This window comes from Rattus rattus, chromosome 7, assembly GCF_011064425.1.
Source record: "Rattus rattus isolate New Zealand chromosome 7, Rrattus_CSIRO_v1, whole genome shotgun sequence".
NCBI classification, from domain to species: Eukaryota; Metazoa; Chordata; class Mammalia; order Rodentia; family Muridae; genus Rattus; species Rattus rattus.
The window spans coordinates 20021473-20046629 of record NC_046160.1 but is presented as its reverse complement, the minus strand read 5'-3'; the positions used below and the strand labels follow the sequence as shown (position 1 = coordinate 20046629).

The 25157-nt window shown below is 42.1% G+C and overlaps 1 protein-coding gene and 1 pseudogene across 5 annotated transcripts in view; both read left to right on the top strand.

Annotated features, from left to right (window-relative positions):
- The window catches only part of Lclat1 (lysocardiolipin acyltransferase 1), a 129135-nt gene that overhangs the window by 61481 nt on the left and 42497 nt on the right, over positions 1-25157 (top strand). For all 5 annotated transcript variants that reach the window (XM_032908941.1, XM_032908942.1, XM_032908943.1 and 2 more), the window contains exons 4-5: positions 10667-10813; positions 17679-17795. In XM_032908941.1, the coding sequence (XP_032764832.1) occupies positions 10667-10813; positions 17679-17795 (264 nt within the window). The remainder of the gene's footprint in view (positions 1-10666; positions 10814-17678; positions 17796-25157) is intronic.
- LOC116906479 lies at positions 13868-13983 on the top strand (annotated as a pseudogene).

Here is a 25157-nt window from a genome sequence, read left to right as displayed (position 1 = left end):
TATTATGTTGCAAGTATCTGAATGAAACACTTTGAATAAGAAATACAAAGGTGGTAGTTGGCAGGAGAGTAAGATGAAATATAAGGATCCATTAAATTAAAGAACATAGAGGAAAATGAAAATCATACCAGGAAGTAGAGTAATAAGGAAAATGGATAGCTGCAAGCATTTTAGTCTGTATCAGTAAGGCTCTGGCAGAGCCTCTCAGAAGACATCCATATCAGGGTCCTGTCAGCAAGCACTTCTCCCTAGTATAGGGAAATGCCAGAGTGTTGAGGTAGAAGTGGGTGGGTGGGGGAGCATCCTCATAGAAGCAGGAGTAGGGGGTATGGGAGAGGAGGGAAAGGGGATAACATTCGAAATGTAAATACATAAACTATCTGTAATGGCTATTTGTGGTTGTCAACATGACTACATCTGGAATGAACTACAATCCAGAATTGGAGGGCTCACCTATGATCCTGATTGAGACTGGGAGACACAAGTTTCTGACCTGGATCATGGCATGGAGATCTTGAGGAATAGTGACAATGAATCCCAAGAGACTAAGGCAAGGAGATCTCTGAGCTCACGGCCATCTGGGACAAAGCAAGTCCCAGATCCAGGCATGGTGGCACACACCTTTAATCTGGGATACACCTGCTGGAGACATGGTTAGTGGTATCAAAATGTACAAAATCAATGCAACCTTTACATAAGGACATTGGAAGTAGGAAGAGTCTCTCTGTTTCACCTGCCTGCCTGCCTTGTGGGACTGAGCCACTGCTAGGTCTTTGGACTTCTATTCACAGCTGCTGCTGACCATTGTTGGGGAAATGGACTACAGACTATAAGTCAACAAATTCCCTTACTATATAGAGACTACCCATAAGTTCTGTGACTCTAGAGAACCCTGACTAAGACACTATCCAATTTAAAAAACAAAAAACAAAAACAAAAACGGAGAGAATCAAAATGAAGGCACAGTGATGCCTGGGGCACGGTTGAGTAAAAGGCTGGGCTAGCACTTGCATGAGGCTGAGTATCCGTCAAAAGATTCCGAGTTTCCAGTGCTCTAACATCTCAACTTTTTTAATTATCTACTTTACTGTATGTGCATTTTTTTGCTTGCGTTCGTCCGTTCGTTAGTGCATGCGTGCGTGTGTGTGTGCGTGTGTGTGCGTGTGTGTGCGTGTGTGTGTGTGCGTGTGTGTGTGTGTGTGTGTGTGTGTTGTGTTGGATTCTCCCCTGTAACAACCATGTGGGTGCTGGGAATTAAAGCCAGATCCTCTGGAAGAACAGCCAGTGTTCTTAAACACCCTCAGCATTTTAAAATACTAACTTGATGCTACAAGCAAAGCATTCTATTCCTGACTTTACATGGTTAGTGTATCAAAGTGTACAAAATCAGTGCAACTGTTGTTTTAAATTATTTCAGGCTATGAATATAAGATTTATATGAAAGTCAACTTAATTCAGACTTGGGTTGCATTATGTATATGAAACACTTCTACAAAGAAACCCACAAAATAAAACACTACTGGTGCCAAGCATTTAAGACAAAGCACACTTAGCTTATACTTGGGGACCTTGGGGGAAACAAAATAGTATGACTTTAATATTTCAAAGGTAATTCTTAAAAGATAACTGAAGAAAAACTGCAAAATAGAGCAGGGAGGGACTGTATTAGTCAGGGTTCTCTAGAGTCACAGAACCTATGGGTAGTCTCTATATAGTAAGGGGATTTGTTATGATGACTTAACAGCCCAACTCCCCAACAATGGTCAGCAGCGCTGTGAAGGGAAGTCCAAGGATCTAGTAGTTGCTCAGTCCCACAAGGCAGGCAGGTAAGGAAGACTCTTCCTTCTTCCAGTGTCCTTGTGTAGGTCTCCAGCAGAAGGTGTGGCCCAGATGACCTTGAACTCAGAGCTCACCTTGCCTTAGTCTGCTGGGATTCATAGCCACTGTGCCTCAAGATATCCATGATCCAGGTCAGAAACTTGTATGTCCCAGTCTCAATCAGGATCACAGGTGAGCCCTCCAATTCTGGATTGTAGTTCATCCCAGATGTAGTCATGTTGACAAGCACGAATAGCCACCACAGGGACTTAACTGAAAATTCGGAGCCTAGTCACCACTGGAAGTCTCTGAATCCGTGGCACATTCAGAAACATTTCTTGTCCTTTCCATTCCCTGCCTTCTCAAAGACACCACCCCAGACCAGCACAGGGCTCCACACTTCCTCACACCTCCTACTCTTCTTTGGAGCTTGGGATCACAGAGTGCCCACCATGCCCTGCTGATAACTTTGAATTTGTAATTTAAATGCAGCCTAGCCGAGTCTGTTTGTATATTGCTTACAGGGCTTGGCTCTGTTTCAGGAGGACGGAAAGGAAAACCACAAGGACCACAGTGAGTGGTGAGGACTGCAGAGGACGACATGGCAGCTAGGATGTAATATCCTGGGCTCAGAGTCAGCCTTGGGGCCAGACATGCTTTATGTGTGAGACAAGCCTGGCTTGTTTAGGTCTAGACTTGTAGTGGCTCTTTTGTTACTAACAGTCATAAACATTGTGGGTGATGTGCTTCCCACCATCTCTCCAAGCTGTGAAATGTGCATTGGCGGTTAACTGCTTGTCCTGAGTTGAGTTTTATAAAAAGTGTCAAATGAAGTATGTTGAACAGTTGTATTGTCTAGAGGACACATGCAACAGGTGATTTCAAGTCGGCAATTCTGTTGGTCAAAATTAAGGTATCCTAACAGTTGATTCTGGAGTTAGCATGCCAGAATGAATTTGGGGTGTGTGTGTGTGTGTGTGTATGAGAGAGAGAGGCGAGGGGTGGGGGTATGGGGGGAGGAAGTAGGTACCTTGGTGAAAAAAAGTTTAGTTCAGTTAAATTCTATGCTATGCTAATATTCTATCAGGATGACACATTCTGGGATTACATTGAGCTAAGGACACTGATACCACTTCAGTAAATGACCTGTGGTTTTGTTTTGGATGTGTGGGGTGAACCCTGAGCTGTGTGGAGGTTGACCAGTTTGCTGGGCTTCGAGGTTGTCAGTCGCTTACTAAAGCTCCTTCCATCCATCCATCCTTAAGTCAGATCCCTGTTACTCGGTACCACATCCTTAGGTCTGCTGAAAATCAAAGAACTTCTTTCCCTGTAATTTTATTCTGAAGTTATCTACGAAATGTGCTTATGTAGCAGTAATTTTAGGAGAGGGCAGTAAAAGAATTGGGTAAACTTTAAGGCTTTTAGTCTGCTTTGTATTTACTGATGAGGCATGAACACAATACAAGGCCAGTTTGGAGCCAGCTTTCCAGTAATAGTAAAAGGACACAGAGATGGACTAACCTTAGCTTCAATAGATAATTTGATGAATGATTTGAATTACTTTTACTCTTCTGACTAAGTATGTGTAAATTGTGATTGCATTTTTAGTGCTAGGATGAGTTAGGCCTTATATCTATTATAAGATTGTCATTTTTAAAAGTTTACAGAATTAAAAAATTTTACAGAAAATATTTTTCTTATGTTTAAAGTTATATATTTCTGACAGGCGGCAGTGGTGCACACCTTTAATCCCAGTACCCAGAAGGCAGAGGCAGGCAGATATCTTGAGTTTGAGGCCGGCCTGGTCTACAGTGTGAGTTTCAGGACAGCCAGGGCTACACAGAGAAACCCTGTCGTGAAAAACCATCAAGCCTCAGATATTTATGAGTATCCACAGTTGTGTCATGGATGCCACCAGAGGCACATTTCGGCCACCAGGAATGAAAAGTGTCTACTGAAGGTAGGATGTAAGGTGTGTCTTACCAGTTCTCACTCGGTGCTTTCAGCTCCCGAAGTCAGTCCTACAGCTCACCTGAGTTCTAAGTAAAATATTAGGCCTCCATATTACATGGAAAATGGTTACTACTTATGTAGCTTTAACTAAGCAGAATTTTCCATCAACAAATAAATGGTCTGAAATATTTTATATGAGTAATTTTTGATTTACTGGAAATAGAAAGATACTAAAGGATGTCCCTGATCACTCAGTTTCTCAGGATGTTTCCTTCATAGCACTTTATTCAAATGAAAGGTAGATTGGCACTGGTTAGCTGAGTAAACAGTAAGTTTGGTTTTGCCAGTCTTTCTGTTAGTGTTCATTTCTAGGACATTAACGTTCTAGGATCCGTCTGAGGGACCACCTTGCTTTTAACCACTCCTGCCCCACCCGAGAGCAGGGCGACTGTGCTTTACATGGTGCTTATGGGTAGGGTGTCCTTCGTTCTGAATGTCCATGGAGGTTCTCCGTTAGATGGTGGTCATGAGTCTGAGGAGTAGTTAGCACAGAGGTGAAGTGCCAGTCTCAGATCAGAAAGGTTCATGATGGCAGGTGATATCTATCCCCGTCACTTGAGTGATGTGGCTTGGTGTCATGTTACTATATTCTTTACACTGTATTCTGAGTATTCATCAGTAATAGTCCATGCTCACCACCTTTATTTTATCATCTGGCTTATTGTAGAATACTCTCATTATTACTGAAAACTTTGTAGCTTTGGGTGGAGAAATTCTTGCAGGCTGATGCTTCTGCCTTTTTGATGGACTCATCTTGTTTCTTTCACCTTGTCTTCTGATGCTCTAAGACTACTCCGCCCTACTTCCTTTCTCTCACAAGGTCTCAACTATGTAGGCCAGGCTGGCCTCAAACTCACAGAGATCCGCTTGCCTCCTGACAGCTGTGGTTAGAGGTGTGTGCCACTCTGGCTGGCCGCAGTTACTGCTCTGAGGGAGCGGCATTGCTTGTCTTCCCAGCACAGAGCAGAGAACCACATTCCCTGGTTTGTGGCCCCTTCCGTTCAAAGGCAGCAGTGGCAGGTTGAGTCTGTAACCTTTTGTTTTGAAACTGAGTCCCTTCCCCTTCATCTTTTCTACTTTTAAGGGCTATTATGATTCTTTCTGTTCACTGATTTTCCAGTCCTAAACTTAGCTGCCTTGTGACCTCTGCTGCCCTTTGTAATATAACATCAACTGTTCGAGTGTTGGCGTGTGGATATGTTGAGAGATTTGTCGTGGTTCTGCCTTCCAGATTGTAATTGCTAGCATAGTCTGGGTCCTGCAAAACTAGTGACATACTTAGCTTGAGAATTTGATAAAGGTATATATAGATGATAAAATACCTAGAAAATTGATCAATAGCAAATCTAAAGCAGGAAAACCCTTTAGCCTGTGTTAGAATGGAACCCCTAAATTATCCCAAAAATGAGAAGCCTCATCTTGCCAACAAATGCCCTCAGTGAATTGTTTATTTTTTCAGTGTCAAACAAGAGTGTATAGCATCTGCCAGGCGGTAGGATAATTTCTAGGATAATCACTATGCTGTACAGTATAGTGGGATGTGCTGTGTGTGCGTTTTTGGGTTTGTTTTCCTTCACAATTTTGTGGTTTTTCAAGTTTGGAATTTTTTCGTAAAATTGGTTTGCTTTAGAAGATGTTCACTTGCTTTGCCTTTTGTTATGAGTATGGTGCCTGCGAACCTAATAGTGTAGGCATCTGCCCTGGAGGAGAGGCTGTGATGTGAGTTAATGGTCTCTCACTCAGGTTGCTCTCAAAAGCCAGGGCTTTGTGGAAATTGATGTGCTCAGAAGAGGAGTGGAGAACATTTGTTACGTGAATTTCAGGATGGTGGTGCTCCCCTGACTTGGTCTATGTGACACTTAGCATCTTGACTGAGGTTGGCATTCTGAGAACTGTAATTGCTTGTTAATTAGTTTCTGGATTTATTTGTAATTACAAGCTATATAACCTGTAGTCAAGCACCCGCTCTGTCAGCACTGTCTCTCAAGGTCTTTGTGAGAGTCTTCACATAAACTCTGCATCTCACTCCTCCTCAGTGAACTGGCCATCTTCAGGTAGCATGTCTTGGTTTTATCCTTACCCCCTGCTCAGGACTGAAAATACCATTGCAGGGAATGCTGGTCTACCTGCTTTGGATTCTGGTGTCTTGTTCTAGTTCCTAGCGCTACAGAAGATACCGAGGGGGATGGTATTGCATTAGCAGATACAGAGACAGCCATGATAATGTCTAAGCTATCACCGAGGTTCAGTCTGAGAGGATTAGATAAACAGTGCAGATGTTTTATGATTCGTTAAGTGTAGGCCATTTGTGCTAAAATGAATGGATGGAAGAAAAATAATGGGATATATGTATACTTCTTATTACAAAAGGATGCATTAAGTTAAAAATACATGGTGGTGGTGTATGGTGATGATGCACTCCTTCAGTCTCAGCACTTGGGGGGCAGAAGCAGGAAGATCTCTAAATTTGAGGCCAGCATGGTCTACAGAGCAAGTTCCAGGACAGCCAGTGCGGCCCAAAGAAACCCTGTCTTGAAAAAACTGACAAAAATATATTCAAATAAATAGTTTCTTCTAGCAGATTCTACATCTTAATGAAAAGGAATGTAAGCAAAACCAAAACTAAGTTATAAAAGTATGGACCACGATAATACCAGGGGTTTCTGCTACCCACTCTGAGAAGGTGATGCTGATGCTGTAACTAGGGGCTTATAAGAAGATGGCTGTAGTAGAAGGTGATGCTGATGTTGTAACTAGGGGTTTATAGGAAGATGGCTGTAGTAGAAGGTGATGCTGATGCTGTAACTAGGGGCTTATAAGAAGATGGCTGTAGTAGAAGGTGATGCTGAGGCTGTAACTAGGGGCTTATAAGAAGATGGCTGTAGTAGAAGGTGATGCTGAGGCTGTAACTAGGGGCTTATAGGAAGATGGCTGTAGTAGAAGGTGATGCTGATGCTGTAACTAGGGGCTTATAGGAAGATGGCTGTAGTAGAAGGTGATGCTGAGGCTGTAACTAGGGGCTTATAAGAAGATGGCTGTAGTAGAAGGTGATGCTGAGGCTGTAACTAGGGGCTTATAAGAAGATGGCTGTAGTAGAAGGTGATGCTGAGGCTGTAACTAGGGGTTTATAAGAAGATGGCTGTAGTAGGGCTAGCTGACACCACACATTCTCCGTAAGCCTGCCAGATGATGGCTGTTTTCTGAGAAATCCAGCAAAGACAAAGTGCAGATTGAAGTTTCCCTGCCATTAACTACCCCAGGACTGTGTTTGCTCTGGCTGTTCTGGAACTAGCTTTGTACACTGGGCTGTCCTTAAACTCAGAGATATTCCTACCTCAGCCTCCTGAGTGCTGGGATTAACAGTGTGCACAACCACTGCCTGCCTCATTTGAATGTTTAAATACATGTTATGAAATTGCACGTTTTGAGAATTTCAGTAAGTTTAAGAAAAAAACCAAGTATTGGCTTTAAATATGGATAAACTATGCACTGGTGACAGTAAAATGGAAAGAGAAAATTCCTTGTTAGGTGTTCTTGCTTTTCTTTCTTTTTAAATGAAAACAAACAAAAAGCATTTCCATGAGAACACTAACGCTGTCTAAGAAGAAGGGAAGATGGTAAAGGCTTCAGGGCAGGGATCACAGCCCCTTAAGAGAGGTAAGAGAGATTGGGTTGATGTAGCCATTTCCCCTGTATTTATTCGCGCGCGCGTGCGTGCGTGCGTGTGTGTGTGTGTGTGTGTGTGTGTGTGTGTGTATGTACTTGTGGATGACATTGTGCCTATGCAAATAGAGGCAGTCACTTCTCTCCTACCATGTGAGCTCTGGGGATTGAACCCAGGACCTCAAGCTTGGCTTCAAGAACGTATACCTTCTGAGCTGTCTTACCAGTCCTAGAATATACTTTATCAATGTGAGTGTGATATAAATAAACATTTGAAGAAACTATACAGCTTTAAAGAGCCAAACATTTAAACAGTTGGGCATGTAATCTGAGTAATGGTTCTTGGAGCATTTACATAAGTTCAAGAGCATATTATTGGAGAAAAACTGTTTAGAACACAGTTCACAACAATTTTATAAAGGTTTATCAGTATTTATGTTTTTTTTTTTTTTAAATTTCGTGTGTATGTCCCTGTGCATAGGTGTGGACTTGTGAGTCCAGTTCCTGTGGAACTCAGGTGTCACATCTTTTGGAGCTGGAGTTAAGAGTGGGCGTGGTCTGCCCAATGTGGATGCTGAGAACCAAAGTTAGGTCCTTAGAGAGCAATAAGTTTTCTTAGCCACTCTCTTCAGACCTTCACACTGATCTAAACATGTGATGCTATACATTTAAGCCAGCACAGTAAGGATAATAACATGCTGGGAGACTGGGCATAAGGACATGTTGTGAGCTGAAAGCCAGCCTGAGCTACAAAGTAAATCTGACGTGGGCTTGGGCTACACTGTGAGACGATGTCTCAAAACGGAATAAAAGTAATCAAACGAAAAGACAAGAAAAAAACGAACAAAAACATAGCTTTGGGACCAGCCCTCCTATGTCTGAAGCCTGGTTTCTACTCACTTGCATCTCAAAAGTGTTTATCCGTGCATTAGAGATAGTACTTTTCACCTGATTCATAGCCGTCTTAAGAATTAATGAAATGGTCAGAATATTACCAAGTACACTGTCAGCATTCACCAAATGTTGTTTCTATAGTTATACTGTTTATTCATAAAATAGCTGGCGTGGAAAATAACCATTAGCAAATATTAAAAGCAAAAGTATGGTTGTTGAAATAAATCAATTATTGGGACAAAAGAGAAAATCCTAAAGCTTGAGAGTAGGCAGGCTATTGCATGGATGAGGTTGGGTTTGGCTTCTTCCTGGCTGCTAGCCGCATTGACCGCACTGAGGGATGAAAGGCTGTGGGAAATGTTCTGAAATTCTGAGGAAACAGTGATTTGGAACCTCAAATTCTATTTTTAGTCAAACCAGTTGAACCAAAAATACATTTCAGGAATGTGAGGACAGAAACAATTTTCAAAAAAAAGCATTAACAGAAGGGCACAAGCAAAGAGGTCGGCAAACTTGGGGTCAGATCTAAATATCAAACCATTTCTGCCAGGTTTAGGAATGTGATAGAAAAGTAAACTCTTTGGAGCAGTCAGGTGATTCTTACAAATCCGGTAACAAGGATGGTAGGAAGCATACATCTTGGACATTATTATTATTTAACTTTGTAAAAATTGAAATTAAATTTAAACTGGAGTCTTTTGGTTTACACTGTGATAGAAATAAGAGCTGTTTTGGTTGGTGGAGATTAATAATTGAACTCAGTGTTGATGGCGTTCCACAGTTCAACAGGCTTACCAAATACAGAAAGCTGAAACACGCTAAGAAAGAAAATGGGATGTGCTATTTCTAAGCCAGTCGAGCAAAGGTCAGTGCACTGTCTGCCAAGGGGCAGGGCCATGGTTCATACTGTGGGCCATGCTGTCCCTGTGGCAGCCATGCTGTCCTGTGGCACCTAATGCTCGCTGACATTGTTAAACAGAAATAGTTATTGATCATATAGATGAACAAATGGGATGCCTGAGTTCTAGGGAAACCTGGATTTTAGAGCACAAGGGAAGGGGCACAGAAAACTTAATTTGAATTAAAGACAGAAAAAAGGGGAGGTGTAACAGAAATAACAGGAAACATGAAAAATGTCCAGAAAAACATACCTCTAATAAAATGATTGGAGCAAAGATTTCTAGGAGAGATAAGAGATTCTCAGGTTGGACTTAGCCTGAGTTATAGGGAGGCAGGAGGTAGGTAAGCCACGGCACATCTGTATTCCAGAACAGCACTGCTTGTTTGCAAGGCATTACTACCCTTCATCCCTAGCACCAAGATGAGTGTTGTAGTTACTGTGTAAGTGTAAGAGGAAGACTCTCATGGAGATCATGGAGACGGACCCATGCATAGGCTGGCAAGACTGGGCCTAGAGTTAGAATCAGGATCAGACCTGTGGCTCAGCTGCAAGAGGTTTTGGCCTTTACTACAGATGCCATCTTTAGTGCACAACTCACAGTGTTTACTTTTCCAAGGTCCTAGGGAAACTGTGAGAGAGAGATTCAGTTGGCCTGAGAGTTGCTGTGTTGGGCCCATGCTTCTCATTCTTTGTGAGCCTTTTACTTAGGGTACATAGGCTACCTAAGTTAGGCGTCTTTATAAACTCCGAAAGGCTCTGGCCAGGGAAAGATCGGCAGGCATCTGAAACACAGATCGGTTCATCAAGGCTACCTTTTCAGCACTAAGGTGGGTCTGCCTTTGAGAAAGGCACTGTGCCCACATACGCACTCCAAGGAATGTGCATAGCAGATTCCCGTTTCATTTAAGTAAAATCGGAAGTGACTACCATTGAAAATAGCATTGCATTTAGTTTGAGAGTACAGAAAAGGAAATATTATAGAATTCTTGTGAGAAAATTGTTGGCTTACCACTTGGTAAATGGTAGTACCTTGAGATAATAGTGGCAAGCTATGGCTTAAAGGAAGTTTTAAGGAATTTAGGTAGTGATAGCTTTGATCCCAGCACTCAGGAGGCAGAGACAGGTGGATCTCTGAGTTCGAGGCCAGCTTGGTCTATAGAGTGAGTTCCAGGACAGCCAAGGCTACACAGACAAACCCTGTCTGGGAGAGGTGGGCAAACAAGCAACTCCAATACTTCCAAAATTAGTACTAAATATATGGTATGTCATAGAATGGTTATTATAAATAGAGTAAAAAATCAAGACATGAAAGTTACCTTTGGTGCTATGTGGACATTGCTCTTATAGTTTGTGCAAATGCTTGTCATTCTTTTCCAGGCTGGGCCATGCAAGTTGCTGCCTTTATCTTTATTCATAGGAAGTGGAAGGATGATAAGAGCCATTTTGAAGACATGGTTGACTATTTCTGTGCCATCCATGAACCACTACAACTTCTCATCTTTCCAGAAGGAACTGACCTCACAGGTAACATAGCCTGGGTTTGGGCCACAGAATTTAAGAACGTAGAAACCACTAGTCAAATCTTCTACAGAGTATATATCAACGAAGTGGATGGGCAACCCCTGAAGTCACTCAGTTAATGGTACCCAAGCCTAACCTGCTGGTACAATCCTGAAGTTCCAGCTACTCAGGAGAATGATGCAGCCTGAGCAAGTTAGTGAGTCAGTGCTCACAATACAGAGTAACGAGATGGCTGGGGATAGCGCTCACTGGTGCACTGTTGGGAGGCCCTAAGTCCAGTTCCCAGTATCATGGTGTGAGGGGAAGACCAAAAAGAAAACAAAATTTAAAATATAATTTTATTATAAAAATCCTTACAAATAAATAAAAGTATCACACAGTCAAATTACTGAGACTGAAAATATATGTCAATGAACATTTAAGTCAATTCAATACTGTTAGAATAGATGTTCAGAATGAAAGCTGAGAAGCTTTACAATAATTTGACACTTTCATTATCAAATGTATTTTAGACAAGTTATTTTAGTGTATAAAATATATTTGATATTGAGTCAGATACAATGTTCATTCTTTGAGAATTTTGTACACGAATATAGTTTACTTTTTAGCATGTTTACTCTTCACTCCTCCCTGTAATATATCTTCCAAATCTACCTCCTTCCCAAATCAAAAGCTGTGTGTGATAGCTAAGCCTGCTTGGGATCCCAGTACTTGGGAAACACAGGCAGGAGGATTGTCACAGGGTTCTGTCAGCCTGAGCTCAGTGAGCTCACGTAGGCTGGTGAGTTAAGGCTATCTCAGAAACAGTTATTAAAGCAGACCAGCCAGTCACTGCCTCTCAACCCAGGACTTCTGTTCCAATTTATTGTGAATTGAATTTATTATGGGCTACCACAAGAGGTCATTATTTTTCGTGGTCATGGTTCTAAAGCTTTACATTTTAAGCCTTAGAATATATTCTTCAAACATCAGTTTCTATCTTTACATAAACTAAATTCCAAAATTATATTGAAGTAGAGTTCAACTCTTCTACCTAGTCTGTATGTTCTCTTCTAAAGTATTATTTATCCTGCAACCCCTTCGTCTTTCAAGTTCTCCATATAAGAAAAGAATCTAAAATTAACTAATTTTAGACCTCATGACCCTCCACTGATACTCAAATATCTTCCTACTACAAAAGAAACTTTGTCTCTTGAGAAAAATCATCTATACTTGTGTTGGAGATGGGACACAGAAGAGCATATTCAGAACCTTTCTACCTCAGCAAATGAAAGCAAGATTAATAAAACACCTTATAGTCTGTCACATATACCAAAGTAGTGTTTTCCCAGGGCAAACATAGCATGAATAAATGTAGAACTTTCCTGGCGGGCAGGGGCAGCTCTGTAGAAAAAGGTCAAAGGGCCTTTCTAGAGTGAAATAAGCCATACCCTCATAGGGTGAGTCAGCAGAATGTAAGAGCGTGGTGTGGTATGCTGTATAAGGGAACACAGACCTAAGTGGGCATAGAATGAAAGCCAAAATGGACAGGTTATATGGCAAAGAGGAATATAAACTTACCTTCCAAGACCTGTAATGCTGAACTAAGAAGGGTGGCTCTTAAGTTCATACTATGGGCTAACAAAAATATCTCCAATTTAGAAAAAGTACCATTTAATTTAAAAACGTTTTTAAAATTTGGATTTTTAAACCTTAATACAATATTTTATGTTCTACTTTAAATTCTGAATCTAATTGGCTTGCATATTTTTAGATTAGTGTGTTTCACCGCTTTACATATATGCGTTTTCTTCATATACTATAACTAGTTATAACGTCCTGATAAGGGACGAAGTATATATTGGGAAATTAAACAGCACGGAAGTATACATAGAGGTTGCTGTACTCCTCAGCCCATGAATGAACAGGATTTGAAGTTTTGGTTCATTTTGCTCATCATTTGGCCCCGGGTTCTCATGTACATGCTTACATTCATGGGATATGTGTACACACACATACACACACACACACACACACACACACACACACACACACACACACACACACTCGCTCCTTTATAACCTTGAAACCAGCAAAGAGAACGTGTGTTTGTCATTTAATTTCTTACTTATATTGTGATCTATCATTTGACCTTTGAGACGATTGTGCAGTTCTGATTGTGTATTGGAGTCTCTAAAGAGAGGTAGATTTGAGGAAAGGGCAGAGTTTGCTTTAAGGGAGTGGTTCTTGCCACAGCAGACCTTGCAAGTTCAGATTGGGCCAGTGTTTCGTTCTGGGAAGAGGAGCAGTTGAAACCTAAAGGTGGGCTCCAGCAGATGCCGTCTTCTGTGTAGTGCAGGTGTTTCTAAGACAGGTGATTTACGTAAATCCCAATTGCATCGTGGAGTAAGTAATCTGCCTTACTATCTTTATCAATTGCAATAGTAATCCTATCATACAACAAGTACCTTTACCAAAACCTCTCAAATAAATGTTTATACCATCTCAGTTTCATTTCTGTTGTTGTGATAAACACCTAACTGACAGCAAGTTAGGGGAGAACAGGGTTTATATCACTTTATAATCCCAGGTCACAGTCCATCACTGTGTGGAAGTCAAGGCAGGACCTTGAAACAGCTGGTCACATCCCAGTCAGCAGGGGACATAAATGCGCCCTTGCTTGCTTGCTCTTAGCTAGCTTTCTTCTCTCTTATATTTTTCATGATCCCAACTGTAGGAAACAGTGTCACACAAAGTGGGTGACAGTCCCCTAGACATGCCCACTGGTCCAGATAATTCCTCATTAAGACTTTCCCTGGTGCATGCAGCCTTATCAGGCTGATGCCATAACACTTATTAGGCTGTAATTTTTAGTTCCATCTTCCTGATTGGAAAGGAAAGCTATTTCTAGGTTTTAACAACAAAATTACCTGACACACTTGCAATAAAGTTTCTTCATTTAATAAATATCCTAGTATCTTGAAATTTCATATACAAAATTAATTCCTTCCATGAAGCTTATGTTATTTGAAGAAAGTGATAATAAGCTAATAAGAATCTGTGCAGTTGTCACAGGAATGTGTACTGAGTGCGGGTGTGGCTGCTGTGTCACGTGTGTGTCAGGAGGTGGCAGACAGGGGAAAGGCTGTGAGTCTTCTGACCTACAGCCATCTGAACAATTAGCAGCCTACATTCCCTGAAAGGTAGTCTAAGGTGACCACCAGTTTGGCATCAGGCAGGGCTGAGGAGGAGAAGCCAGAGACTAGAACCTCACCTGGGACCACAAGTCCTGGGCAGAAGTGAGCCTGACATAGAAGCCTTGAAAGGAGTCGGCCATGTGCTGGGTGAGGAGCAAGCCTGAGATGACCACCAGACTGGTGCCATGAGGTCCAGACAGGGAGCTAGACTGAGATGACCACCTACCAGAGCTGAGCAGGCCTGGGGGATGGGGGAGGGGAGCAGACAATGCCTGAGATGACCCCTGCCCAGTACCATAATATGTGAGCAGGACATAGCACTCCTGAGACCACTCCTGAGGTGTCCCCAGACACGGGCACTACTAAGAGGAGCAAGAATGTGGTGGAGAAATGGAAGAGAAAGAGAAACAGAAGGATGTGGGCACAATGAAGAGAGGCAAAACTGGAGGCAGAGAGGGTAGTGAGAGACAGACTGACATGAGTAGCTGGTGAAGTAAACTGGGACTATGGTGGCATCCAGTCTGTGCTGCCACTGGGGGCCACATCAGGCCTGTGGCCCTGCAACAGCAGGGTTCTGTTACCAAAGGCCAGGCAAATGTCCCTGGTCTGGGCTGCCAGCCAGGGCCATATTGATGTCTGAGGGCTATGTAGACCTGACTCTACTCTTCATTCAGGCATTGTGGGAGAGCTGACTTTGGAGGCAGAGCGGAACTGACTCCACCCAAGCCAGCTGCAGTATTTGAGAGAGTTCCCAGTACATTGCTGGCCCTGGGGATATGAGCATGGCAGAGCTGGCCCTTCAACTCATCTCCTGTGAGGTGGTGTGGATGAGGGGACCCTTCTCTCCCCATGGGAGACCCGGCCCCTGGGGTCACGAGAGTAAGAGCTGTGCTGGAGATGGGGATTGCAGGTGAGCTGGCCATGAGGGTGTAGAGCAAGCAGGAGGGGTGGCCCTGTCTCCTGTCTCCTGTATGGTAACGTGGATGAAGGAGAGAGGCTCTCCTTCTCTCCCTTGTCTCTAGATAGCTATGGCAGGTGAGAGCTGGTGATGTCCCTCAACAGCTGCAGTACTTGGGCCCTGTATCTTACCTGGGCAGCAGGGTAGAGTACGGGTTGTGGCTGAGCCAGCCATGAGGGTGTAAGACCAGGAGAGCTGGTGGACTGAGAAACCTCTCTGGCCAAGATCCAGGACTTTGTATTGGCCCACCCCAACATCTACCCCATGGATAGCTGCTGGAGTGTGTGAGGGGGCCAGTCTTACAGACCCCAAACCACAGGATCTCCATGAGACAGGGCAACAACAGGCTATCTGAGAGGAGTCTCAGGGAGGTTCCAATATTGATAGAGTAGCAGAAGCCAGAGGCCTTGTGACAGGCTAGCGACTCGTTGCAAGGAACATTTGCAAGAAGTGTGGACAAAAGGGATTACTGTGGGACACACTGTGACACACTTCAGCTTCCACAATGAGATTTTTATCTGTTGGGAGCCATGTTGCAAGCATGGAAGGTGGGCTGAGGGTGGGGAGATGAATGGGATTGGGGTCCATGATATGAAATTATAAAGAACCAATAAAAAGTTAAAAAAAATTAAAGGGGAAAAGATAAAGCAGGATGGGAAGACAGAGTAAAAGAAGGGTGCTAGTCTATAAAAGTGGTCAGGGCAAGCCTGTTAAGTTTCTGCTAAGTTTCTGGTTAGGTAGGGACCAAATGAACAAGGTAGAAGACTTCATGTGCAGCAAAAGACGTGGATAATAGAATAGCAGCTGCACAAGCTGAGGTTGGAGCATGCCCAGTTGGCTTGAGAAGAGTGGCCAGCAGTCCCATGGGTTTGGTAGAAGGAGTGGGAGGTTGCAGGGAATGAGCTGACAGGAGGCTGTGGTTGGAAAACGGGATGCTACTGCAGTTATTAATAACGATGGCCTGGGAAGGGGTGGGTGAAGTGAGGGACGGAGCATCACCACAGTGATTTGTCCCATATTATGACTGTACACTCTAGCATTATGTGTATTTATAACTGTATCAACAACAGAATTGAGTTGCACATGAAAATCTCCAGTATCACTGACATCTGGGACAACAATCTGATGAGTAGTTGTATCTCTCTGGTGTCTCTGGGACTCCTAATCCCCTTTAAGGTCTGTAGCTGGCTGTAACAGAACTGCTGTCACTAGTCTGCCTGTGCCCAGGACATTCACAACAGATGCAGAATAGCTTGCTGATTTCCATGTCCAAGGTCTTTGCTTTTATTGTTGGAGTAGCTCACAGCATTTGACTCTGTGCCTCTGTTAGAAATGACACCGCACCTTTTCTAAGAGTATATGCTGGATATTGTGTTGTGGGATGCATCTGTGATTGCTGGAGGGCTGATCTTGAATTTACTCCCCAGAAAGTTATGTTTATATAGATATTTTTCTTGTACTAGTCTGTAAATTTCCAAGCAGAGCTGAGAATTACATGTCCTAACATTTGCTGTCATCAAAAGGTATTTCATGATCTCTACTAGTCAAGGCCACATTTTTGAACACTTTATTTTCCAGTTGTATTTGCTGAGTAACCAGTTTGGTTCTTCTTGGAATTTGTAAAGTGACCTCATGGAATGGAAAAAGAAGTTATTGCCAACAATTGGAATATATACTTGTCTCTGTAACTATATTCAGCCAAACCATGTTCAGATGTTTGTACATGATGTGCTAATCATGTGCCTGCTTGCTTGTGCAGTGGTTCTGGTTAGTAATATTAGCCACTCTGTGCTTGAGCAAGGCAGATACTTCATTTTACTTTGAAAGCCTAAATTATTGGGTTAAAGAAAATGTTGATTTGATTGCTATTTATTTCTTCTGGGTGTCTAGATCGTGTATTTTATTAATTTTTAGTTTTATTAGTGTTTCATATTACATTTAACCTTTTCAGGATTTTATGGTTATTAATGCTGCTGGGGATTGACCCTAAGGCCTTGCACATGGTAGACAAGCGGCCTACTGAACATCCTCACCTCGAATAAAGATGATCCCTAATGAAAATTTTTTGTTTTTATATATGTTTTCATTTTATCAGTTTTAAAAAAGCCTTCTAAATAATTTTACAGTTTGGGATATAAATGTAAGGAAAGTTATTAAGGCTTTATTCATAACATAAACTTACATATCCATCCATCCATCCATCCATCCATCCATCCATCCATCCATCCATCCATCCATCCATCCATCTCTATCTACCTGCCTACCTACAGATTCGGATATTTGTAAAGGATTATCTCAAGTGTTTACATGGTAGGGCTGGAGAAATGGCCCAGTGGTTAAGAGTGTAGAGGACTTTGTGTGGTGCCTAGCACGCATGGCTGCTTAACACCCTTCTGTAACTCCTCTTCCAGAGGATCTGATGCCCTCTTCTCGCCTCCTTAGACACTGCTACTGCCACACAGACAAAGCACTCATACACATACTCGGAATGTGTGCATCATCTTTGTATACTATGTAACAACAGAAAAGTGCCTGGAATTCACTGTGTACACTAAGCTGGTTGTGAACTCCTATAGTTCTGCTTGTCTCTGCTTCTTGAATTCTGTGATTGAAGGTGTGCCCGTCATGCCCGGTCATAAGTGCTATTTTTATACAAGAGATTCTTAATGTTTTTCCTTAGCTCACTGTCTTCTTTTTCCCATATGGCTTCTAACAGTCTATTCTTTTTGTCTAGAAAATAACAAGGCTAGGAGTAACGATTTTGCTGAGAAGAATGGACTTCAGAAATATGAGTATGTATTACACCCAAGAACCACCGGCTTTACTTTTGTGGTGGACCGTCTAAGAGAACGTAAGTACTTACCTTAGATTGTGTGGTTTGAAATAAATGTGACACAAATTGGTGGGCTGTATGTGTAGATCTGAGCCATATAAATCCAGTGACTTGTGATGACTAGTCATCTTCCTCCTCTAAATGCTACATGTCATAAAATCGCCTGTGCCTAACATGAAAGGCCTTGAAACCTTAGGTAAGAGAAGGTCTTTCCCTAAATGGCATCACTGTTCTTTCAGAGTCTGATGTGCTTTAAGATACAAACTATAATTTGCTAAATGGAACTTTTTACATTTGAGTACCATGACTTTGAAGAAAAATTTGTTACCAGCCTAGAATCACATCAGAATGGTAAGACCAAACCTGTCCATGGTCAGTTTGGGTTATTTTTGAAATTCTGTGATTCTAAGTAATAAGGTGTGGACTGTGGGGTTGAGTTTTGCTTTGCCCGTGGATACTGCATGCCTCTGCTGTCAGCTTGTAGAAACTCATAAAGGGTGGAGGTCTTTGTGTCTGTGGAAAGTGGTGGGAAGGCATCTAGGTGGTGTGCCTGTGTTCTCACTTTTGTCTCTCTCCTCTCTCTTAGGTAATAGTCTCTCTAACTTAGACTTACTCTCTTCAGTCCACAGTATGGTTTCTATTTTATGTATTTAGTAATTTCTTTAAAAAATACATGTGACACGGAAAGCAAGCACATTACCGTATTTCTTAGTTAATGGAAGATGACTTTGGGACATATTCTTTATGCGATCATCCTGAGTACAGACAAGAAAATGGAGAGGTTGTTTTATAGTTGGTGAGGGTATATTTGTAATGTTCACTGTTGTGAAATACAGAAAATATTTACTAGCAAGCTGGTTGTAAACTTTGCTGCACACTTGAGCAGTGTATATTGTTTAGTTGACACTCAGAACACTAGTCAGTAGCCACAAGTAATAATTGTTTTCTGCCAGATCTGGTGACTGCTTCCCTACACCCAATATATCAGTAAAGAGAAGAAAATTTCAGATGATCTCATTGGTCTTGGTTGGAAAACCAGATGATAATTCTGTTTATTTCATTTAGAATTGTAGACTAGAAACCTATATACTATATTGAAAAGAGGAAACATGTTGATTGTTAAAATTGTAATAGTCACTAACATTGAGTTTTTACAAGTATGGGGCATTGTGCTAAGTATTTGTAATGTCTAAGTTTACTTCCTCTTTATAAGCCTCCAGAGCAGTTGTCATGTGTCAGACAGAACAAGGGCAGACAACAGGGGGAAGAAAGCCATTGGTTGCTGGGTAGCGGGGGACCAAGTAGCATGTGCTTCTTCATTTATAGTATTACTGTAGTTAGTCTTCAAACCACACAGACGCCTTAGAAACATGAGCGAGCTGGTAGTTTTAAGAGAAGTTTGAAAAGAAAGAAAGGCAAAAGGATAATACAAGGGTAATGGTCTCAGGCAGGAGTGGGGTGCTGTGAGGTGACAGCAGGAGAGGCACAGACTGGGGAGGCACACTCGGCAGTGTTGAGGACAGATTTGGGCTCTTGGCAGCAGAAGGGGGTTTGAGTGAACAGAGTGAGATCCGCACCACAGCTCCGCAGTAAAGAGGGTCACAGAGTGCAGAGCATTCTTTTGGGAAAGGAATGTGGGACTCAAGAGGAGGCCAGCTCAGCTTTCGATCTTAGGCCTTGAAGATCTGCTTTTACTGTACACTGTGAAGAGAAAGCTTGCTGTTATAACAAATGACCATTATAATTAATATTTCAGTACGATTCCAATGGGCCTCCAGAAGCCACACGTTAAAATGAATCACCATAAAGCACCGTTTTTATGGTTCTCACTTGCAGCTCAGCTTAGTATGGTTGCTGTCTGTTGCTTAGTAAGTGCAGGCAGGCAGATGTGAGCTCAGAACACCAGGACTTAAGGATAGAGCCAGAGCAAGCATTATTTAACTACAGGGGAGAGAGAACAAGGAAAGGAGCCCACGTCTCTTTAGAGTCTGTTTTACCAGGGCCCAGAACACTTGGCAGTGTGACACTAACTATGTGACGTTTTGTAAGTAGGTTGTTTCTGCATCAGTAACTGCAGGGTGTGCCCTGAGTGCCTTACTTTGTAGCATCTGTGTACTTGGTTTATCATCCTGCTAGAGTCTTTCTTTTTTGGGGGTGTGGAATCACCCCCAAATGAAAATAATCCGCATTAGTTGTGTTGATTTTTTAAAAAAGTGCCAGAAAGCAGTTAAGTACAAAGTATTGTCCTAGCATGCTTTTCAAAACATTATGTATTATACTCATAGCTACAGGTGATTCATACAGGCTCCTAATCACAGAAACTTCTGTATACGAGTGTGTGTGTGTGTGTGTGTGTGTGTGTGTGTGTGTGTGTGTGTGTAGACAGACTCAAAACTAGTTACCAACCTAGGTGAGATTTTCTTTTCAATTATATGTTGTAATAAAATGTATAATGTAATCTTCAACCTTAACCATTGTCCCCAAACACTATTCATCATAATGCCTGGTGATTTAAAATTTTGTTATAGATGGGTCTATTGTAATAATTATTTTCACCAGGAGGAGGCCCAGGTGAGCACATTTGAAAACCTGAGAATTATTGAAACAAGTTCAAGTTGGCTAGACTACTCAGAGATAAAAACTTGAGCTGGGACTATCTTCGAGAAGTTTATAGTCTTAATGGGTAAAGGTAAGAAATTAGACATTGAGAAATGTCTGATTAACATGTATGCTGAGTGCTAAGTTGTATGGCATACAGAATGCAGGAAGTTTGCTAAATAGTATAAATAGTATAGTACAGGCTTTCATTTCAGAAAGTCCTGTGGCACTAAAATACTCCTGTGTGTGACTCCTGTAGGAGGCTGAGTTCCTCGTGAACACTGGACACTGAGCTGGATAGGCAGAGGAGCAAATCTTCATGGATGACAGAGTCCAAGAAAGGGAGGGCCAGTGTGGCTCAAGCAGCCGCCTTACAAACGTCAGCCTCTTGGAGCTGAAGGCAGCCTGTAGAGTGCTAGTTAGTGCTTTAAAGTGTTACTCTAAACTGCGGTACCTCAGGCAGCCGTGGCTTTAGTTAGTCTGGTAATACACTGAGTCATCAAACAAATGTATTATTTAGATTTGAAATTGGTATTTTTTTTTTTTAAATTTCAAACCCATTCCAGATTCCTGTTTATGTATGGCTCCGATGTAGCATGACTCCTGCTTCAGAAGAAAGGGAGGGTATATAGCCTTTCCGTGAGTCTGGGTGGCGCTGAGGTAACCTTAAGAGAAAGCAGACTCTCACCAGGGAAGGTGGGTCACACTGGAGCAAAGCCCTTCAGTGTGCTCAGGAGAGAGCGTTGTGATACACTGTAAGGATGTGTGCCTGAAGACCCGTGTCTTCTATATTGGTTACTGTAGCCTCCTTCGCTGTGAGTAAGCAACAGCAGTGCATTCACAGGCAGCTCGGCCTCAGCAGTGTGGAGAAAGTCCTTCAGCTTCTGGAACGTGAGGTTTGATCCGCACCTACCTGCTTCCAGTTATCTGTTTGTTGCAGTGGCTTTGTATAGGAAGTAGTCAAGCCAAGCATAGGTCACCACCCTGTGCAGCACACTCCATTTCTTTTAGTCAGTGAGCCTCTCCCTTCTCAGCAGTGTATGAAGGAGGGCAGGGAAGACAGGCAGGCACACAAACAAACAACTGAAATATTGGGGCATTCGAACCCATGCACCCTGTCATTTCATGGCACTTCTTAACTGCTGGGAGCCATGTACAAATATGCCAAGACCTTTCCCTTATGTTTAAAATGTGATCGCACAGCAGACCTTTGACATCTGCAAGGTCTTCCCACGTCTGCAGATTTCTTCAGCTTTTATTTCATAATTTATGCATATGAGCTACATATAAACAGAAATTTGGACTGGTCTGAAATATTTTTTTAAATATCGATTTCAAATCTAAATAATAAAAGCTGAGCCAGTTTGCTGACTCAATCTAGTAATAGACTAATTAAAGTTATGGCAGTTAGATTAACAGTTGGCTTTCTTTTGAGGTCATGTTGTAAGGAACAAATCCTGTCTGTTGATTTTGGTGTATAAGCACAACAACACTTAAGAGGAGATCAGTGAGTGGATTGAGCACACAGCCCACCTAAGTGACATGGTGATTTAACGTTGGAATAAGTGGCAGCAAAAACAAAACACAAAAGCAGAGAACCCGAGCTTTTTGATGTAGACAGATCCTGCCTTCATCTTTTTACTGAAACAGTTTATGACAGCCTTAGAGGAAAATGATGGAAGGCTATACTTTATATCGTGCAGCCCTCTAGCAGGTAGCAAATGCCCTTCGCATTCCAGGCCTTGAGTTGTAGGTGTTTTTCCTTCCCCTCCTTGCTTATCTGATAGAATCAGCCATGGTGTTATTTACAATCATAGCTACTTAGGCCCAGGCTCGCTCGCTCACTCTGCAGTGGCTTCATAGTCCCCAAACCACTGTTGTATATTCCACGCAATTCTCCCAACCGAGCCACGTGCCATACCTGTACAGACAGGCTGCTTCCACAACTTGTCTAGGGTCATGTGGCTTAGGAGAAAGATTGTATGTTAGGTTCGCTCCTTGCTAAAACTCATGCACTTAGTCATGTAATAAGTTCAGAGGTTTGCTGTTATAAACACTACAAAAATTGTTCCTTGTTGCAACCTCCTTAACCAGATATTTTACTCTGAGCTCCTTGAATGTGTTACAAATTTTGTGTGTGTGTGTGTGTGTGTGTGTGTGTGTGTGTGTGTGTGTGTGTGTGTGTAATATTCTTACCTTAAGATTTCACACCAATTATGTCTGGTACACTGCTGTACACTAGGTTCTTTGTGGAATTCCTGCAGGTACCTTGCTTGTTACTGTGCGTTTGCTTTGCACTTTCTCCAGAGTAAACAGCTGGAACTACCCCCACATCGTACTGGAAGTGCCCATTCTTCCAAACTGGGGCTCCATTTTCCCATGTTTTAGACATTAAGTCTCAGATATGCATCATAAATTTATGTTTACAGTATAGGATCTTCCATTAAGAAATAAAGGCATTTTTATTATAAAAAGCACATTTATTATTACAAGCAGGAAAATTAGTTATAAAGAAGGTAAGAAAGTCACCCGTAGCCTTGCACATGTGCCCCGATGGACAGTCCGCTCCCCTGGCCCCTGCTTCAGCACGTGTGCACAGCAGATACTAGGGTCCAGTCGTGTGTCCTGTCTATAATGATTTTTAAAGTTACAATAAACAGTTTATAACATAGTTCTCATTTGTTAGTATATGCACTCTGTTCTATCAGACTACTGTTGAACTAGATTCCGGTTTTGCTGATCACTACAAATAATATCACATGAATATGGTCAGTTTCCTTAGCCTAATTACCAATGTGTGTCAGTTTTCTCAAGGTTTTTGAAAAACTCTTTATCTTAATTTGATCCTCAGTTCCACTGAGAATGCTTTGAGACCCTCTCACAGACATCCTCTGTCCATTGGTGTGGGACACTCTCACTCCCCCTTTCTCTGTTCTTGCCTCTGACTCGCTTGCTTTCATTTCTCCTTTCATCCACTCCGACACTGCTTTTGGCAGCCTTCAGTGAAGTTCCACTCTAGGACAGTCAGATATGTGTTTATTTGTTCAGAAAATGTTCTCAGATGCCTATGTTCTTGAGAACTGTAGAGTTTAGAAAACAACGATAGTACATTGTCTTAAGAAGTAATGCCTGTGGAGGCCAGTAGAGGGCATCAGGTCCCCTAAAACTGGAGTCACAGAAGGTTGTGAGCCATTGTGTGGTGCTGCGAATTGAACCCAGGTTCTTAGAAAGGAGCCAGTGCTCTTAACTGCTGAACCACCAATGGGAAGCAAAAGACATGGGAGAAGGTGGCCTTGTCTACTTTGTAAACTTCACTTTTCTAAATGCTCTTTTTGGCAGTGTGAGGCAGACCCTGACTTACTTGTCCATTCTCTGTACACCTTTCACTTTTGCACTATACCCCTGGTTACTTCTGTGCATATTAAACCCTATAGTTCTCCACCTTAATTTGTAATCTTCTGTTCCTCTGTTCCTTTTCTAAAGACCTTCCCTGAGTTTGTTCCCAGCTTCTGCTCTCTGTCTAGTGAACACCACTCTTTATTGAAGAGCTGCTGTCATATGTCCCAGTCACCAGAGCAAAGAGCTCTCTCACAGACCTCACTGTAGTTAATGCCACCACCACCTTCGTTCTGGAGTTAAACCCTAGCAGATGCTCATGTGACAGGACTTTTCTGTTGTCAAGTGAGATGGATGGCGGCCTGAGGTGGAACAGATCCCTGCCTTTGTGTGTTTGATTTCTTACTACTGCAGGATAAAAGAGTGATCCCTCCCATTGTGTAAATACTTTTAGAAGAGAAATGTAGAAACATAGTTCTTGAGCTGAATTTGAGTTTGATTATAAAAATCTATATAGAAATGTGCCTTTAAAAATTTTCATTGCTTATATTCGTTATACTTGGTATTCTATTATATAGAGTTAATTTCCAACAAGTCTGCATTGCACATCGAGACTGTGGTTTTTCTTAATGTTGCCAGTGTTAGAATTTCTATCAGCCAGTTTTAGTTCTGAGGCATTGCCACAGGAACAGCTGGACAGGTTTGTGTCACTCTGTAGCAGTAGCCTCCAGTAGGAGAAGAATTTTGTCGTTGATCTGATACTGTTTCTCAATTACCATAAGTCAGATGTGAAGAATGCCTACTCAATGGAGGGAGGGCCTAATATAAAGTCTGCTGATTTACAGCACCGACCAAAGTCTTCAGAATGTCTCTATTATTACAGTTACCATTGTTAGAAATGAGTGAACATTTTATACTTGATGTAATTTACTCCCTTGAAACTTCTGTCTGTCCCCACATACTGGTGTCCTGTTAGGGTGACTCTATTAAGGATAACACCCTGGAACTTGCTGATTACTGATGCCTATCAAATGTTTATTTTGAAATTCAGAGTTGTGGAAGAAACATCTGTAAGTAAATTTTGTGGTGCTGCCTTTCTTTGTGTGATGACTTGTTGGAGTGTGTACTGACCATGAAAGTCTTGGTACATGCACTGACATTCTCACTGTTCTCCCTCTGAAGGCAAGAGTGAGAAAAGAAAGCATAGTAGAGGGTGTGCTGGAACCTAGCATGTGTCAGCTGCATGGAAACGCCGTAGGACAAAACTTATGGGAGGGCTGCAGGTGAGGATATGACGTGTGTGTGTGTAACAAGACTCTTAAGCTTCCTGTTTACATGAAAGTTGGTTCTCAGCAAAGGTCAGATTTTGACCTGAATAACTCTTAAAATCAGAGAATTCATTTTAACAGGAACATGTGGCTGCCTTTTGGCTTTGTATATAACTTG